Source organism: Vespa crabro, chromosome 7 (genome assembly GCF_910589235.1).
Source record: "Vespa crabro chromosome 7, iyVesCrab1.2, whole genome shotgun sequence".
Classification (NCBI taxonomy): domain Eukaryota; kingdom Metazoa; phylum Arthropoda; class Insecta; order Hymenoptera; family Vespidae; genus Vespa; species Vespa crabro.
Window position 1 is genome coordinate 9,154,944 of NC_060961.1, and position 18,770 is coordinate 9,173,713.

Consider the following 18,770-nt stretch of genomic DNA (forward strand, 5'->3'; position numbering starts at 1 on the left):
TTTCGAATTACGCGCGAAGGCCGATTTTATATTTCTTTTAGATTTAGAAATTCTTTGGGTATTTAATGTAATAACCGATGGAGATAGATCTTGGAATGCGTCTTAGAAGACTTATACATTACTTACATTTTTGGTTTCATCCAATTATTTTTTAAGAATTCGTTTTTGTTTCCATATTTTACGTGAATTATATTATTAACTATTAAAATTTTGCTAACTCTTAAAATTTGTGAACATTTTTAAGTTTAGAAAACAATCGAAAGAATGCTTACGGTTGACATTTATTTATAATAAAAATAAGAATTCTTGTGACAATATTAATATATTCAATAAATTTTAGTGTCATATAAATGAAATACGCTGAAAAAAATCAAATTCTTCATATATTCCACCAAACCTTTAGAATATATTCGTAAAGTAGTATTCTCTGACGAAAGTAAATAAAAGTATAGCATTTTTTTAGTATAATTATATATAATTTTCTGTAATATTAGTTTTCAATACGATTGTTGATAAAATAAAATAATTTTTAAATTAGTTTAATAAATTAAAAAATTATTTATAAATTATAAAATAGAAGTATTTCTTTTTTCTGTTAATTCATACTAAGCTAACTATGAAAGATCGAAAAGTATTGATGATAAAATCGAAAATTATTATATCGATAATCCAAATATTTTTATCGATCGATATTGTAAACATGAACATTTAGGAAATCATCTACTACGTGGCGCTTTGATCAATATTAAAGCTATAACTGATTTTATCATCTATCTGTATACTATAGGTGAACGTCATTTTACAACTCAACACACACACATGCAAATATGTATTTACTTGACGATTTCGTACATGTATGCCAAGTTCGATGCAAGTATGTACGGAAATTTGGTGTGGATGGGGATGATGGTGAGGGGTAAAGGATTCTAGGGGGAAAGACGAAATGCAAGAATGCGATGTGCAATGTCGAACGGCAAACACGAGGAAGACACTATCGTGCCACTGACTATGACAGTTAGGTGCGCTCTTTCATTTATTGTAATTTCGATAAGATAATCTATAATTATCTACAGATAATTATACTTCGCATTCTACTACTATTTTACACATGATCACGTGTTAAAACAAATACATAAATATTTTTGCTAAGATTGAATAATTTTTTTTAAATATAGGATAAATATAGGATGTCTGTCTTAAATAAATCATTTAAAAATTATATATATATATATATATATATATATTGATTAATCATAATTATTATAAGGATTATAGTTAGTTCAGTTTTGATATATGTTATTGTTAATAAATTGAAATGTGTCAGATAATAAATTGAAGGAATGACATTCTTTCTTTACAATATCTATTTTTTATGAAGCATTTTTTATATAATAACAAAGAAACTATAGGATAGATAAATGACATTGTAAAATATTTTGTTAAATTAAGAAATGAAAAAGAAAAACGATTTAAATAGAACGATCGATACTAATGATATTTGAAGGGTACACGATTGATACATACGGTCCTGGTTTTCTGGAAATCGTCAGCGGTCCGGGGCCATTAAACGCGTTATATGTGTCTTGCAATTTGATCCCACGGCGCAAAGAGTACACTTGATCGGAGAAGTAATTTACGCAAATTCCTGGACATCTCTGGGATCTCTGCAGGTGGGCCTCCTGAATTTCTTCCCGATCTTCGATGGTTTGATATCACACACAGTGATAGTTATTTTATCGTATTGTCTACATCTAGAAGACTAGAAATTGATCAAATAAAAGAGGAAGAATCCAGAACGACAAGATTTCGCATAATCCAGGAGCTAATTTTGCTTCCGCTAATTCGCCTGTGACGAAAATTTATCGGTAATGAATTTTTGTTGGTGTTGTTAAAATATGTCGAATTTCTTACTAATATCAAAATATTCTGATAATTTAATGCGATTGAATGACATTTGATTTTCAATTCGATTTTGGATTTTGTAAAAAAGTGTTCTAAAAAATTGTGTTTGGTTTATCTTTTCTTTTTTTTTTACATAAAGATTTTACACATTCAGGTATATATTATGTAGTTATGTTATATAATAGGTATAATCATATTTACAGTGTAAATGAACGTGTAATTTTGAGAAGTAATGCAAGGCATGATGCCAGTTAAGACAAAATCTCGTATTCCTGAAACAATGGGAGTAACGAATGGATTAGTGGATGCTAGAGCAAAGCAGGTTTTGAGAGAGGCAGTAGACGCAGTTGTCAATAGTTTTGCTAAACATACTCAGGGTTATGGAAGAGGTGTGTTATTTTTTTATTAATTTTTTCATTCTATAAAGAAGAAATATAATTTAAATTGTATAAAATAATTATTCATGTTATAAAATTTGTATGATACACTTATAACATTATAATATATTTAGTGAATGTGGTAGAGGCGCTGCAAGAATTCTGGCAAATGAAGCAAAGCAGAGGCACAGAATTAAGAAATGGAGCATTAGTAATTTACGAATCCGTCCCAGGTGCTAGTCCACCATATGTTTGCTATGTGACCCTTCCTGGAGGATCTTGTTTTGGAAGTTTTCAAAATTGTCCCACAAAAGCTGAAGCACGTAGATCAGCGGCAAAAATAGCATTGATGAATTCAGTGTTCAATGAACATCCATCACGAAAAATTACAGATGATTTCATAGAGAAAGCTGTAGCTGAAGCAAGAGCAAGTTTTGCAAAACCTTCGACTACGCCTAATGGTGTTAGCAATCAAACTCAAGTAATTTCTTATGTGTGAAATATTAACACTTTGTGGTCGAATGTTGCCGCAAAGGCGACAAAAAATGATTTCATTATCTATATCATCATTAGGTTTTTTTTTCAATGTGACTATTTTATTTTTATTTAATTGAAATTATTTTTGCCACTTTTACGACGACATTCGACCTAGTGAATAGAAATGTGAGTCATTCGAATGCAAAGGTTACATATATATGTAATAATAATAATATAGATAAAAATATATCTAAGATTGAATGTATTTTTAGGGAAATGGTGATGATAAAGAAGATCCAAATACTGGAATTGGTGCATTCCGTTTTATGTTAGAATGTAATCGTGGGAGAACAATGTTAGAATTTCAAGAACTTATGACAGTTTTTCAGTTACTTCATTGGAATGGTTCATTGAAAGCTATGCGAGAAAGACAGTGTAGTAGACAAGAAGTAGTAGCGCATTATAGTCACCGTGCATTAGATGATGACATGCGTAGTCAAATGGCACTTGATTGGGTTGCCAGAGAACACGAAAGTGGTGGTGGGGTTGTTGCAATGGAATTAGCTTTAGCGGAAAGAGAACTCGAAACGGCGCGTTTAGCAGGACGCGAACTTAGATTTCCAAAGGAAAAAAAAGATATACTAATGTTGGCTCATGCTCAAGTTTGTCCTCAATGAATTATTTGAGGTAACATACTTTTTAAGACTTTATGAGACTGGTTTTTTGAAAATTGGATCATTTAAAAAGATAAGCAATTCCTGTGCCTTGTAAAGATCGAATTTTCAAAAATAGTGATTCACTCTTCATTTGTTATTCACTTTTCATCATTAGACAATTTTGTTTTATCAATATATTTTTTTTTATAAGAAATATGTTACACAGAATTTTGTGATAATACACTTTCAAAGGAATTTAAAAATTCAGTGAAATGTGTGCCCATGGTATTCTAAGTACTTAATCTATATAGAAATCAATTGAAGCAGAAATATTGTAGATGTTTAACGCACTACATACGTAAACGTTTTAAATACATAAATTTGTCTTCCATTTTTTTGTATTATTTTTTTTTATAAATAATTTGATGTATATATATATATATATATATATATATATATATATATATATATATTTCATTTATATATGCTTGAATACATATTGCGCTTATCTTACATGCCGTGTGTGATAATGTAAAAAAACATACACGTATAAGGGATATATATATATATATATATATATTAAAGTTCAAAGAGATAGAAGTATCTTTTTAAATATTTTTATATAATGTAGCTAGTATGCGAAATCGAATATGTCCATAAATATATGAAACTCATATAAAATGAAGACATTTTCTTTGTGCCTGAAAATAAGTGAATACGACATAGTATATCTATAATTGTTTCAATGATATTTTATTATTATTAATATTATTATTATTATTATTATTATTATTATTATTATTATTATTATTATTATTATTATTAAATATTGATAAATTCATTTTTTTAAATATAAAGTTATAGTGTTCATATACGCCTCCAATTTAATTAAAATAATATTAAGTTTATATAGTAGCATTTACAGTTTCCTCTGACATTGTTGTCAAAGATGGATTTTCTTCTTCCTCTTGTAAAGGATGTGCAAGTACCTTATCTATTATTCCAAATTCCTTAGCCTGAGAAGGACTCATGAAATTATCTCTTTCCATACTGCGTTCTAATATAAATAATGACATTAATTACAAAAACCAAAACTATAAATGAAATTATTATATTTAAGCTACCTATTTTTTCTAAATCCAATCCAGTATGTTTGACATATAATTTATTAATTTGTTTTTTAAGTTTTAATATTTCTTGGGCTTGAATTTGAATATCTGTAGCTTGACCAGATACTCCACCAGATGGTTGATGAGTCATAATTCTAGCATTAGGTAACGAATGTCTCATGCCCTTTGCTCCAGCAGCTAAAAGTAAGCTCGCCATTGAACATGCTTGTCCTACGCACCAAGTTGCAACAGGTGGTAGGACATATTGCATAGTATCATAAATACCCAGTCCTGCTGTTACACTTCCGCCAGGTGAATTAATGTACATATGAATAGGATTTTTACTACTTTCCGATTGAAGAAAAAGTAATTGAGCTATAACCACTGAGGAAACATTATCTGTAATCTATTAAAAAAAGAGATAGATCAGTTTTTATTAAACTACAAATAGGAATTATAATAATCGTATGTTTGTATATATGTTCTATAATCAGAAATAAACATTACCGGACCCATAAGACATATTATTCGCTCTTTTAAAAGACGAGAATAAATATCATATGCACGTTCTCCTCTTCCACTTTGTTCAACCACGACAGGTACAAAATTTAAATAACGTGTGCTTAGTTTTTGACCATAACCCTATTTTAAAAATACACCAGTTAAATTTATTCTACTTTTTCTTACTATTTTAAAGACTTTTATAGTAAATACGTACAGTAATCCGTAATAAGCTATTTATTTTTTGCAACATTTCCACAAGTTTATTTATTAATAATTTTTTTTATTTATAATCGTCAATTAAGTTCATTAGTTATATTATATTAATATTGAATACACTAAACCTAAAAAATAAATTTTAAATACCTACATTTTAATAACTCATAACATCGAGCACAACAAATTTATTACAGAAAATATTACCTTTAATAACGAAACGTTTTTAACACAACGTTAAATTGAAATTATTTGATAAACAATAATAGAATAAACAATATAGAAAAATGGCATAGAAATGAATGATCTGATTTTTTAGGTTATGTTTTGAATAGTTCGTATTGTTATAAAAATATTATTAGAAGAGTGTAGTCGGTAACAGACAAAGATGTATTACCAATCGTAGGTCATAAATAAGTAATATGTTGTATTATTATAACTGACAAAACTGAATTATGTGTATTTTATTAAGCATTTTTTTCAAAAATATTTTACATTCCTGCTATAAATTATAATTTAATAATATTTAAATATTTCATTCTTAAAAGAGATAAAACAGTTTTACTATATAAGTAATGTAGACTATAAAATTTAGTAGATGGCAATATTATCAAATGTTATGCAATTTATAAATTAAAATAGATGCTGGGATTGAAAAGATTTTTATATCAAATTAATATAAATTTATAATAAAACTGGAATGAAATAATATTTAATTGTGCTTTTTAATTACTTTAATTACACATTGTGTGTGTGTTGTGTATATATGATATATATATATATATATATGAGAATTATACATAACATATATATGGGATTGTGCACCGATACTACGTAGAACAATGTTATTATTTACCAAAAGTAATTCAATTACTAAATTATTGATAAATTCATTAAAATCATCTCATATACTTTCACAAAAACGCATGGTGTATAAATCTAGTTTATTATTACGTAAAATATTTGAGAAATCAAGGTATTTAAAAGTTTGTTATTTAGATTAATTATTATTGACTTATAACTTATTACATTATTGAAATTATATTTACCTATAGAATAAATAATGTAAAAGGACAATTATGGACATCAAATTTAATAATACGACATAACCAAACACAATCATGGGATATAAAGACTAATCTAGCAAATAATGTTATTTTGTATAAGAATGAAAGAGGCAAATATATGTTCGTTCACATATTTGGTCTATGTAACATATTTGCTTGGTTATATTTATTTTATTATTGGTATGGAGATTTATATCGTAATTTAAAGACTATACCGTTTAAACAATTTTTGGGGGATAATTATCCTATTCTTTCAATTTTCTTTTTAACGACATTCTCAGGTATGTATGACAATTATTAAATCCAAAAGATGCAATAAATTTATACATATATGATCTATTATTGAAAATGGCAAATTATATTTATTTATTTTAGGACCACTTTTCTATGGATTAGCATGGTTTTTTAGTTCACGTATGGTCAAGTATATAATCTTACATAAAGGAGGCAAACATATTAGCTTTATTACTAATCATCTACTAAAAAGCAGAAATACTATAACTGTTCCTATAGAAAAGGTAAGAATAAATCCTATAAAAAATAATTAATAATTGTCTATACTTGATGCATATATTTATATATAAAAAAGTATCAATAATATTCGATATTTTTAAGGTATATAGCACACAATCTAGAACTGATAAAAGAGGAATATATACATCTATTAAAATAGAACCTTATAAGATGTATTTTTTAATTGATAAACGTGGTACATATATAAATGGGGATCTGTTTGATCGTGTGGTTGTATATCAAAAATAGTATAATAGATAATGACAATAAAATTTTTATGAAAATTATAATGGATTGGGGAAAAGTCTCTTCGTATTTTAATGCAAAAGTAAAAGAAGTTCCTTTTATATATCAAATAAAGTTTATTACACTAAATATGTGCCGTTTTGATCGATTATTTTTTGCCATTTTTGGTAAAATCATAATCCCATGGTTTTAGAACTTATGTGCTTAATTGACAAAAAACTCCAATAATTGATTTTCACAGGCACATTTTGACTTTACACCACTAAGGGAATTTGCCAAAGACCAAAACAAATAATAGTCTGACAGTGCAAGGTCAGGGTGCAAATACAGTGGATTCATTGAAATTCTCCAGCCAAGTTCTCTCAATTTTTTATGGATCACCAATGATAGATCATGTGTGTGATCTATCATTGTCGTGATGGAAGATAATATCTTTCCTATTGATCAATTTTAGTCGTTTTATCTCGATTGCTTGGCATGATCTATTATTAACAATAGAGATTAGAATCAATAGTTTGGCCTGGCTGTGCCACCACCTGCGGAGCTTCACTTTCCTTCAACCATGATTTTTTTCGTACATTATTATCGTACGTGATCCATTTTTCCTCGTCCGTAACAAGCTGATTCAAAAATGGTCCGGTTTTAATAACGATTCTCAGATGTTAATTCGATCCATTAAATTTTTCATTGTTAAATCATATGGCCGTCTTCTTCGAATGATTTAAAACTGTTTTGTGGTCAATGTTTAGTTGTTTATCGACATTAGAACTGTTAATGTGCCGGTCTTACTCAATTTTTTTCATGATTTCATAGACTTTTTCAATCATTGGCCGACCAAAGCGAGGTACATCACTTATATCAAAATTTCTAAATTGAAAACTCTTGAACCAGCTTTGTACCAGTCATACTGATACTGCATCAAGTTCATAAACATCAAAAATTTTTTTAGCATCCTAAATTGTATTCTTTCTTTTTTTGTAATAAAATTTCAAAATTTATTGAATTTCTTCTTTGCTTCCACTTATTTTCAAAACGTAATAAATTTAAAATAAATAAATGAATATATTATAATCTTTCTAAAAATACTTAATGATGTCACCTTGCAACACATATATTGATAATTGCAAATACATATAATTATCAAATTTGATTAATATCATCAGTTATACGATCGTAATATCATATACCGGGAGAATACGAAGAAACTTATTTCCCTAATAATAATACATTAAGGCTGTTCATTACACTTGTTTTTTTTTAATGGCTTACGTTATCAATGAGAACAGGCGTAATTCTTAACCGATTTTAATGAATAAGGTTTCATTTTTAAGAGGAAGGTTTAATCTGTTTGAATTGTTCTTGCGGAGTTTTGGAAAAGATATATTTTCTTTGAAAAAAATCATGTTAAAAAATGGTATTTTTTGAGAATAGTTTATATACAAATAAAAATTGAAATTCTCCATCAAAATTGGTCAAAAATTACTTCTGTTCATTGATGACGTAAATGCTGTTTTTGACATTTTTCGTGAAGAAAAAGTTTAGTACTACGGCGCTCCTTGAAATATGTGGCGAAAAAGAAGAAGCTCGTACATCCACTACTGATTTTCATATCACGCTTGAATGGTGTATGTTCCATGAAGTAGCGATTACCTGTTTGGTTGTATGTGTAAATAGATTTTTTGAACATTTCCAAACGCAAAGAAATGAGTTTCTCGATGCTCGCACGGAAAAGTTACGGTAACTTACTCGATCATTTTAATAAGCTTTGATCAGATAATTCTATGGTCAAAATAAAGAAATACATGTCCAATGACATGTATTGTCAAGTTTATGACATGTTTATATCAAGGGATCTGAGTTTCTAAAACATTGTTAAATTTTGAAAAATTTGTAGTTTCTTTTAAATTTTATAGATTAAAAAGAGAGAAATTGTATAAGCAATGTGTAGCACATTGGCAAGCGTATAGGATTCGTAATTAAGGAATTGTAAGTTCGAGGTTAAAAAATATGATTCCGGTGGCTTTTTTTATTGTATCGATGTAAACAAAAATAATGAATTAATTTACTTTTTTTTCCTTATTTGATAATATAGTAAGGTATTGATATTTAATCTTTTATATTTATTTTCTCCAGTGATGGCTGACGTGAATTTCGCAATGATCTGTGCTAGATAGGACACAACACAGTATAATTTTGTTTGATGACAAATGCATACAAAATATATACATTTGTTGATTATTTTTTCAAAATTAATAATCTACCAAACTACTTACTCTAACCTACACGAAACCAGTTGTTATTGTGCGTAAAAGAGAAATAACTCATAAACTTATACACCGATACAATAGACGCACGGTGGGAACAGCATTCTCCGTTTGTATTCGTAATTCATATTTTCTCCATACCTATCGTTGAAGTCATACACGCTTTGAACAAAAGGTAGTGAACAGCCTTAATCAATAATCTTTGATGTAGTAGTTATATTTTTATCAGTATATTTTAAGAAATACAAATACAAAATAAATAAAATATTTTAAGTATAAGAAATGTATAAAAATTTCTGATGCATCTATACTTTATTATTAACAATATCAGCATGCAGAAGTATGTGTAGAAAGTATCATGTTTTATTGCACCAGTATTAACAAATTTTAATTGATTAATTGTTATTTATGAAATTATACATAATTATTTGGTTTTTCTTTCAATATATATGCATTATATATATTGTATTATCATATATATGTATTATTGTTATTTAATAGTTTTTCAAATATTTAATGTTTCTGACTATGTCTATCATAGTATTTACCTGAATATTTACTATAGTGATCACTATATCCATCTTCTTGATATTTGTCTTCAGCTTTATAAAAGACTTCAGGTGCTGATCCAACTTGTTTTTGCCAATAACGTGTCCAGTAGAGATCTTCTGGATTTATATCATGTGGATGATTAGCATTTCTGAATACATGTACACAATATACAAGGCTTCCTATCAATGTTAAGAATCCAAAAACAAGAAAAACTATACCTAAAATCCTAGAAAAAATATGCTGCATTATTACACAGATGCGTAATTAAAAATATATACGTACAATGATTTGCTTACCATACAATCAATGGTTGAAAGAATTGTATCACTATAACAAAACCCAAAGTTACAAGGATTAAACCAAGATTCAAAAGTAACATGAGACAACAGATTCCTTTTGTATTCGGGCAAAAAGGATTAGGTGTCGACATAGTTTCTATAATAATACCATCTTTTCTTGAAGTTTGCGTCTTAACTGTTGATATTCCCGATCTTCCAGAACCATAACTATAGTGACTAGAAGCTCGATTATCCATTCTAGAGCTTGGTGCAAGGCTATGGTGAGATCCACGGCTAATGACAAAGAATAATTTTATCCATAGTACTATTATCTCTACTTTGATATTCATTACAATTAATATAATTAATATAAAACCTTATTTCTGAAGTTGTTCTATAAGCAGCACTTGTAACATATATATCTGAACCATTGTCACAGATACTGCCATGTGATGCACTTTTATTAAATGGATATCGAGATGGACCAGAAAGTACAGATCCATGACCATTTTGTGCACTTTGCGATCTTCTCTCTTCACCTTGATCATACTTTTCCTTACGATTTTTTCTTGTCGGTATAACTGGTTTCACCTATAAAAATGTATATAATCTTTTTATTTCAACCCAAAAATTATAGTTACATATAAAATTACCATTGTAGTGTGATCATTGGCCACAATGTACTCTGACATAGTACGATCCGAAGGAGCTCGCTGACTTTCTTCTTCATCTGTCAAATAATCACGATTCATACTGCCATGGTAACTTAAATATCTTGATGTATGAGTCATGTTGATCTTTTATATCGAGTTTTTCAATAACTTTTACTTTTATAAATCGATTTATCAATTTTTTCTTCCCATTTAGCAGAAACCAAAAGTATAATAAAAAGTATGACCAATCCTAACGTAAAAGAGAATATAAAGACAAATTTTGATATTTAAATATTCTCTTAAGTGAGTAAATAAAAAATACTCACTGTTAATATTAATGCAGAATATATAAATTATTTTGATAACATCGTAAGCCTGAGGCAAATTGATTTAATTTATTAGACAATATGTTTGTTATTATTCTAAAAGAAAAGAAATTTATATAAAAAATTACATCAGAATTATATATAATAATGGATTATATATATTTATTATTATTATTCATTCCTGGAAAGTAACATCTTTCAGTTTTATATTTCAATACGTGAATACATAATGTCTTCATTATTGTCTTGTTTCATAATAACAAATAATTAAATAAAATGATCATAAAAACTTTGTCATATTTTTAAATGTAGGTGTATGTGTTGTATTTTATCCATGCATCAAATACTAATTTAGTATGATGATGTCATTTAAGAAGGTTGTGTACGGTATTCACGATAGGTAATAGCGATCATACAAATCTTCTATAATCGTTATTATTTATTATATATTAAAATCATAAATAATTTCTCAATATTTTATCGTTGCAATACAAAATTTTACTACTATTGAAATAAAATTTTGTTGTAAAAAATACAATGAAATTTTTGAATATCAATATTTCAATATTAAATAACATTTATTAATATTTAAATATTTTCAATTTTCATTCTAAAAATATTTTTTTATCTAATTAATTTTTATACAAATATTATGTTTAGTAAGAGTCAAAATCCTTTGCGCATGCGCAATACATCATATCGCCGTATTACTGGATCGTAATTTTGATGAAAGCACTTGTTGCTTTATCGAAAACAAATTTTATATAAAAAGAATATTTATAGTTGGACATCATCCACAGATATGTGTAATTCTAAATATAAAAATATAGAAAAATTCAAAAAAATATGTAGTATTAATAGATGACTCATATAAAACAGATGTTTATTATTTATTGTACTTTCTATTCGTAGTAGTCGATAGTATCAATTTTTAACAAGTTCCATAATTATTTTATGTAATCTAAAATATATTGTATATATAAATATATTATAAATAAAAGAAAATGAAGAAAAGAAATAAAATGTAATATTTTTTTTTAAATTATTGTATTTTCAAAATGTTTTACTTCGAAATTTATTCATCAACTTACTTTTGATCTAATATACGTCCTATCTCCTTATTTTCATAGGAATGCACTAGGTAAAATGTTTTCCAAGTACTCAAAAATCCTTTTCACAAATATTAATAATATTTTCATGCAGTTTGATATCTTATAGATTCGAAAAACGTGTATTGTGAGTTCGCTAAGAAAAGTTTTTTTATATTCAACATTTTCTTATTCGACATAAAATAATTAGTTTACATCGAGTTAACTACGCTGTAACGCCAATGAAGGTGTATAAACGCTTCGCTGACTCTTATACTACTACTACTACTGGAGAGAACGGCGTGTCAAAGCGAAAGGTGCATTCATCGTGGTGTAGTCTCTAAAGCGCTTCTGCAGCGCCTTTAAAAGGTAAGATAAGGTCAACTGCTTTTGCGCGTTTATAATATTCAATAAATATCTACGTAATGAACAATCCTTTTTTAAGAAAGAATAACATACTGTAATTTCTAAAAGAAATTAAAAGGAAAAGTATTTATTTTGTTTCTTCGTTTAATTAAAAGAAACTTTTAATTAAAAGAATTTTTTAGTAAAATGCGTTATTTTTAAAAAATATCTGAATCCCTTATTATTTTATATTATTTTGAATTTTTTATTGTAATAAATACCAAATTTCTTTATATCTATAAATATTTAAATAACAATACATTTTTATATGTTTAATAAACATTTTTACAAATTGCATATTCAAGTTATTTGTTTTTAATGTAAGAATCATTCTGCAATTAATGTTAAATATTTATTTTTATATATTTTAATTTTTTCATTGTGTATAGTTTAACAGAACTTTTATTATATTAAATTTGAAATACTTATAGATAAATCTTATTATAAAATAAATAATTTAATAGTAAAATTAAAAATATATAAATTCTACAGTTTTTCAATTGTTATTATAAATTTTTTTATTTTTTTGAAATGTTTTATATTATTATAATTTGAAATTAATTTACGAAGTAAAATGACCAATAATAATAAGGAATTATTTTTGTTAACCAATCAAACAAATTTATATAAACGTTACGTGTTTCTATTGGTAGGAACTTATTCGAGAAAGGATTGTGTTTTATAGACTATATACGCTTGAGATGCTAATGTCTTTCGTTTGTGGCTATTCATATTTTTTTATTAAATAATTTAGTTTATATATATTATTTAATAATATAATAATTCTGTTAAATGTATTTGTTAAAGAATTTTGTTATTTGAATTCTTTGGTAGCTATTACAGTATAAATATATCATGTAAGTCATTTACAAAATTGATTATAATAATATCATATTTATTATTAAAATATAAAATATTTTATTAAAAACAAAATTTATAAAAACTTGTATAACATATTTTATTGAAACTATTTCTTATAGAATATTAAATTAAAGAATGATTATCTTTTATTTACGGAAGTTTTAGGTTATTCTTTCTGGTTTCGCGCCAAAATTAAACATCAAATTTGCTAACCTTAGAGATATTGCTACCGTGAACAAATTTAGATAAATATCTTTTTGATTTAACAGAAAAAATTTTTGTTGTACTTCCTATATGCATTAATTAGATTTTTATGTGAATGAAGGATGTAAGATGTCCCAGCACGGTGCTGCGCTGCAAACATATAATCAAGAATTAGTAAAATGTAAGTTATTTTTTATTAGAATTGTATATATATTATTTATTTTTCTTCTATAGTCAGGTTTGTATAGATCTGTTAATGTATACTTCATTAAAGGGGTACATTTCTATAAAATATCATTAATATTTGGTATTTGTAATATATCTGTCAAATTTTTTCAACAGTTTTTCTGAAACTTTTTCAAGGTTTGGAAGAAATGAAGTTGAGACGAGCAGAATTACAAACACAAATTGAAGCGCAAGAAGAAGAAAAAAACAATCTGCAGAGAGAAATAGAGAAAATGTCGCATAAACTTACAAGATTAAATGATAGTCTTGCTAAAAGAGTAGCTGTTAGAAATGAATATGATAGAACTATTGCAGATACAGAAACAGCATATATGAAAGTAAGTTATATTTATTTGTAGCATTCTATATTAATTATTGTATATATATTTGTAATAATATGTGCATTATTGTGTAATAATGCACATTGTATGCATTATTTTAGATTTTAGAAAGTTCGCAATTATTACTTAATATGATAAAGAGGGAAGCTACAAATTTAGTGAAGGCCAGTATGGATAAGCAACAATTTAGACAATGATGAAATAAAAATATTAATAAATTTTTTATAATGTATTTATTAAAATATTCACATTATATTATCTATTAAAGAAATTGATCTACCAGTTTATAACAAGTACAAAATTGTAAATATTTTCTATAAGATGATAGATTATTTTGTAATTATACATTATATTGAAATATTAATGTATTGTACAAATTTTTCATAATCTATTTATAAACACAATAATGTACATATATGTATTTTATCGTATGGTGTATGGTCATTTAAATAGACATTATTTTCATAGGAATATTTTTTTATTATTAAAAATTGCAAACAGATGTATTTAGGAATATAATGATGATGTAATAGTTTCTAAAAATTTTAATTTATATCTAATATTAATCAATTATCGAAACTAATTCGTATTGCCTTAACTTTTCTATTATAGATTATTGTTCTGTATTACATAAAGACTGACCAAAGATTGTAGATTCATTTATAAGTATATTTTATATTTGTAAAAATTTCTGTAATAATACTACTTGTATCATACTTAATACTTCGTTCTTTGTAATTATATTAAGTGTGATCTACAATATAATAATAGTAAAACATAATTTGTTTAAACGTTAATATTTTTGTCTCTGTTTTATTTGTACTGACAAGTAGAGGAATATATAATTAATACAGATTAATATTTCAAACAATAGTAAGAAATGTCTTTTTTAATGAAAATGATAATATTAAATTAAATCAAATTAAATTATTTTTACATCCCTTGTAACATTATATATTTTATATATAGTTTATGCATTTCCAAGAGCTTTTTGTTCGTTCCAAACTTGTAATAATTCATTAGGATCTCCATATCCATGAGAAGTAATTACATATTTGTAATTGAATTTTGTATAATCTTTTTTATAAAAATGAAATTCTTCACAATGAAATGGTTCTATGTCAGCTTTTTTAGCTACTAGACCCAAAAAAATATCATCGAATTTGAAATGTTTTGTATAAAAACTGGTATAATACATATCCAAGAGAGCTTCTTGTGAAATTATATATGCACCAGCAGTAACATATGGTGGCCATAAATGATAAGGATATTCTTCCAATGAAACATACCACTTCGATGATTTGTGACGATGCGGAGAAGAAACAAACACAAAACCTGCAAATAATCTGACATCTTCGGGAAGTTCAAAATCAAATATTTGTCTTTTCTTACGAATTGATGATTCTGTTTCATTATAAATATATGATGATATATTTTGAAAGATTCTTTTCTCATTTACATTGTTATTTACTTTTGTAAATACATTTTGAGTATCTTTGCTATTATTATTTAAAATTGTAGTTAGTTGATTTTCTATACTATAGTTTTGATTATTAATATTTTCCTGAGTAGGAAAAGAAACTTCAGACAACTGTACTAATTCTGCATTGGAAGGCAACTCTTCTTTAACATAGGTATTTGTATCAGATGTATATTCTGTATTTAGATAATTCATTTTGTTCTCTTTGTTCAATAAATTTGATATATATGACAAATTTATTTTCGGTACATATGGGTATCTTATTTCTCTTTTCTGAGAAATTTTTTTTGGTTCTTTTAAATAATCTGGATAATTAGTGGGATTTCTTATAAATCTTAAAACATTTTTGACTGAAACATACATATCATCATCAACAAACATATAAAATTTGGAATTAGAGCAGTATTTTACTGCCCATTTAAAACCCATCATTGTTTTTATGGTGTTATTATAATATGTATCTATAAAATTTGCTTGCACAATGTCTTTGTATTTCGTTGCTTCAAGTTTTATTTTAGCTTGTAGTTTTTCATTGTCTTGAAGAATACCTAATAGGAAAACTGTTCTTGATGGAACATCGAAAAACCTTTTTTCAAATCCCCATGAATTTCGTATCGCTATCCTTCTATCAAAATTCTGTACAGCTGATTTAATTATGTATACTACACGAAACTTACTATGCTCAGTTTCTATACATTTTTCTTCACTATTATATAAAAAAGAATAATTATATACATTGATTGGATCAACAGCAGGTTTCTGATTATATCTTAATGCATTTACAAAGTCATGTATATCACCATTATAAGGATAAACAAAATGTTTATCATAGGTAACTTCAAACATGTGAGTAAATGCTCCAAAATAATTTAAGAGCATAATAAAACTAATAGAAAGAATAATATATTTAAAGTTGAACTTTGATATGAGCTTGAAGCTCGCACGATAACAAGGACGTAATAAACAATACATTTTGTTACAGTTCTGATTTTAAAAGAAAATTCTTACATATTATATTATATCAGCTACTATTAGTCTTCGTTGTTTGTAAAGTAACATATCTATAAAAAGAATTAAAATAATTCTGTTAATATATTTGTTTCTTTTATAAGTTGTAAGAAAATAGTAAATACTTACAATTCTGATTTTACAAAGCAATGATCTATAAGTTACAATCAAATAATAAGCAATAACATAGTGATGATTCATTTGATTATTGTATTCCTGATGTTTGTCTGCTGAAATATATTTGATTAATAATGGATAAGTTTTTAATTGAAACTATAGTAGTGTGTGTAGGAATTTTATAATATTTTCTATCTATAAATGGCACTAATGTATTGATATTCCACGTGAGCCGATCAGAATATTTGAAAACAATAATTTCGTTGACACCCATTGATACCGATTAAGAATGACAATATAACCTTTTTCATGTACACAATTTTGCATTAATTTTTTTAATATTATTGAACACATCACCAAATAAATTCTTTATTGTTTTTTATTAAAAATTTTTTAGAACAGATATTAATCGAATTATATATTAATTGTATTACAATCGAATTGAATATTAAAATATATATCTTAAATCGATAATATGTAATTTCGATTCTCGAATTTAGTTCAAGTTAAGCTATGTAAAAAAGTTATTTATAAATTGAACATTTATAATTATAACATAAGTTTATGTCAATTCAATATTTTTTTTAGATTACATTATTAGAAAAGAAAATAGTTATTATAAATTTTTAAAAATTTCTTAAAAGGCGCGAAATTCAATTAAAGTTGTTACAAAATTGGTAATGTTTTTTGCACTATGAATTTTACTACTTATTATTAAAAGAAGTTTGCATTAAAAAAAGAAAAAGAAAATGAAGAAATCTTTTCAAAAAAGGACACCGACAGTATCAAAAGATAATATTATCGAGAAGAAACCTTTCGGATTTTGTTGCAATAAGAGAAATTTAGATCCTCAAACTCTTTATAATAAACGGCCATCACCTTTTAAAGGCTCTTTGACTGATGTAGTCGTTGGAAGTGGTGGTCCAAGTTTAAAATTTCGTATTCAAGATGTCTCTCGATTACCTTTTCCGATTCAACGTATTATGTCTAGAACAAAGGGTATACCTTTTCTTGGTAATTGCAAACGTTGTCGTAAACCATTGCGTTGGTATTTAGAAGATGAAATTGCACTTGCTCGAGACATTTTGGCTCGTGAAAGACAATACCAATATAATTTTGAAATAAGTAAAAATGTCGAAATAGCGAAACGTAAAGGTAAAACTTATTCTTTTATTGAGATTTTTTTCCTAACAAATAGTAATCTAGAGGAAAAATTTGATCAATTTCAATTATTAATTTAGAAACATGGCGTAAAGATCGTAAGGTAAAACGTAAAATGATGGAAAAAATATAAAAATACGTATTTTAATATTGATTTTTGAAGAAATTATATATTCAAAATTTAATTTCTAATTTATTTCCCCAACATATTCTTGTATTTATTATTGTAAAAATATATCCTTTATTTTTTATTTCGACAAATGAAATTTATAGTTGAAGTAGAAATGTAAATTTTAATAAAAAAAAAGAATATTTCTGAAATATTTTATTAAAAAATATATTTAAGCAGAATACAAAAATTCGTATAATTTTAGATTTAATCACAAGGTATTAATTTTAGTAGTTCATAGGTTTTATAGTTTTAGTTAATAGTTTATATTTTTATAGAAACAAAAACAGAACTAAAACATTGATATATGAGTCTAAATTCGAAAGTAAATAAGCATTATTCTTAATGTATACTTTTTATCTGTCCACAGTAGTATTAAAAAAATACGATATATATTTTATGACAAATATATATATCGAATAATGTGTATTACATATTTTAAATTAATAATTATTATAGTATAGATCAATTCATTTTTGAAATATTTACTAATAAATTATTGATTGATACAAATGTAGAAAACAATGTATTTAAAATATATCTAACAAATCATAAAAAGTAGAAATATCTCTTT

At 25.8% G+C, this 18,770-nt stretch overlaps 7 protein-coding genes across 12 annotated transcripts; 4 read left to right on the top strand and 3 right to left on the bottom strand.

Moving 5' to 3' along the window:
- The first annotated feature begins 867 nt into the window (after nucleotides 1–867).
- LOC124425536 (protein limb expression 1 homolog) lies at nucleotides 868–3,803 on the top strand. 3 transcript variants are annotated; one of them, XM_046965994.1, is made up of 6 exons: nucleotides 874–1,019; nucleotides 1,505–1,670; nucleotides 1,756–1,865; nucleotides 2,106–2,291; nucleotides 2,414–2,760; nucleotides 3,029–3,803. In XM_046965994.1, the coding sequence occupies exons 4-6, from the start codon at nucleotides 2,135–2,137 to the stop codon at nucleotides 3,431–3,433; spliced, it is 909 nt and encodes a 302-aa protein (XP_046821950.1). In that variant the 5' UTR covers nucleotides 874–1,019; nucleotides 1,505–1,670; nucleotides 1,756–1,865; nucleotides 2,106–2,134; the 3' UTR covers nucleotides 3,434–3,803. The 3 variants fall into 3 exon arrangements, with proteins under 3 accessions (XP_046821951.1, XP_046821950.1, XP_046821949.1); XM_046965995.1 differs by having other exon boundaries at nucleotides 868–1,019; nucleotides 1,505–1,865; nucleotides 2,426–2,760; XM_046965993.1 differs by having other exon boundaries at nucleotides 1,505–1,865.
- A 492-nt stretch (nucleotides 3,804–4,295) lies between these two features.
- On the bottom strand, nucleotides 4,296–5,292 carry LOC124425537 (ATP-dependent Clp protease proteolytic subunit). The gene is made up of 4 exons (XM_046965996.1): nucleotides 5,240–5,292; nucleotides 5,029–5,163; nucleotides 4,537–4,927; nucleotides 4,296–4,469 (listed from the first exon to the last, which is right to left on the bottom strand). The coding sequence occupies exons 1-4, from the start codon at nucleotides 5,273–5,275 to the stop codon at nucleotides 4,318–4,320; spliced, it is 714 nt and encodes a 237-aa protein (XP_046821952.1). The 5' UTR covers nucleotides 5,276–5,292; the 3' UTR covers nucleotides 4,296–4,317.
- A 630-nt stretch (nucleotides 5,293–5,922) lies between these two features.
- LOC124425479 (transmembrane protein 223) lies at nucleotides 5,923–10,086 on the top strand. Of its 3 annotated transcripts, XM_046965849.1 has the most exons (6): nucleotides 5,923–6,214; nucleotides 6,294–6,586; nucleotides 6,681–6,823; nucleotides 7,306–9,050; nucleotides 9,198–9,503; nucleotides 9,931–10,086. In XM_046965849.1, the coding sequence occupies exons 1-4, from the start codon at nucleotides 6,081–6,083 to the stop codon at nucleotides 7,357–7,359; spliced, it is 624 nt and encodes a 207-aa protein (XP_046821805.1). In that variant the 5' UTR covers nucleotides 5,923–6,080; the 3' UTR covers nucleotides 7,360–9,050; nucleotides 9,198–9,503; nucleotides 9,931–10,086. The 3 variants fall into 3 exon arrangements, with proteins under 3 accessions (XP_046821805.1, XP_046821807.1, XP_046821804.1); XM_046965851.1 differs by lacking the exon at nucleotides 7,306–9,050; XM_046965848.1 differs by lacking the exons at nucleotides 7,306–9,050; nucleotides 9,198–9,503; nucleotides 9,931–10,086 and adding an exon at nucleotides 6,921–7,108.
- Nucleotides 7,161–11,184, bottom strand: LOC124425478. 2 transcript variants are annotated; one of them, XM_046965846.1, is made up of 5 exons: nucleotides 11,138–11,184; nucleotides 10,812–11,061; nucleotides 10,535–10,749; nucleotides 10,177–10,452; nucleotides 7,161–10,106 (listed from the first exon to the last, which is right to left on the bottom strand). In XM_046965846.1, exons 2-5 carry the CDS (start codon nucleotides 10,947–10,949, stop codon nucleotides 9,842–9,844), a joined length of 894 nt encoding a protein of 297 aa, XP_046821802.1. In that variant the 5' UTR covers nucleotides 10,950–11,061; nucleotides 11,138–11,184; the 3' UTR covers nucleotides 7,161–9,841. The 2 variants fall into 2 exon arrangements, with proteins under 2 accessions (XP_046821802.1, XP_046821803.1); XM_046965847.1 differs by lacking the exon at nucleotides 11,138–11,184 and having other exon boundaries at nucleotides 10,177–10,207; nucleotides 10,328–10,452; nucleotides 10,812–11,082.
- Nucleotides 11,185–13,312: 2,128 nt separating this feature from the next.
- LOC124425533 (Sjoegren syndrome nuclear autoantigen 1 homolog) lies at nucleotides 13,313–14,532 on the top strand. The gene is made up of 4 exons (XM_046965988.1): nucleotides 13,313–13,487; nucleotides 13,817–13,876; nucleotides 14,059–14,258; nucleotides 14,363–14,532. The coding sequence occupies exons 2-4, from the start codon at nucleotides 13,825–13,827 to the stop codon at nucleotides 14,456–14,458; spliced, it is 348 nt and encodes a 115-aa protein (XP_046821944.1). The 5' UTR covers nucleotides 13,313–13,487; nucleotides 13,817–13,824; the 3' UTR covers nucleotides 14,459–14,532.
- A 528-nt stretch (nucleotides 14,533–15,060) lies between these two features.
- Nucleotides 15,061–17,389, bottom strand: LOC124425531 (beta-1,3-galactosyltransferase brn). Its single transcript, XM_046965986.1, has 2 exons — nucleotides 16,879–17,389; nucleotides 15,061–16,802 (listed from the first exon to the last, which is right to left on the bottom strand). Exon 2 carries the CDS (start codon nucleotides 16,711–16,713, stop codon nucleotides 15,232–15,234), a length of 1,482 nt encoding a protein of 493 aa, XP_046821942.1. The 5' UTR covers nucleotides 16,714–16,802; nucleotides 16,879–17,389; the 3' UTR covers nucleotides 15,061–15,231.
- Nucleotides 17,390–17,482: 93 nt separating this feature from the next.
- Nucleotides 17,483–18,218, top strand: LOC124425532. Its single transcript, XM_046965987.1, has 2 exons — nucleotides 17,483–18,021; nucleotides 18,108–18,218. The coding sequence occupies exons 1-2, from the start codon at nucleotides 17,616–17,618 to the stop codon at nucleotides 18,158–18,160; spliced, it is 459 nt and encodes a 152-aa protein (XP_046821943.1). The 5' UTR covers nucleotides 17,483–17,615; the 3' UTR covers nucleotides 18,161–18,218.
- The last annotated feature ends 552 nt before the right edge of the window (nucleotides 18,219–18,770 follow it).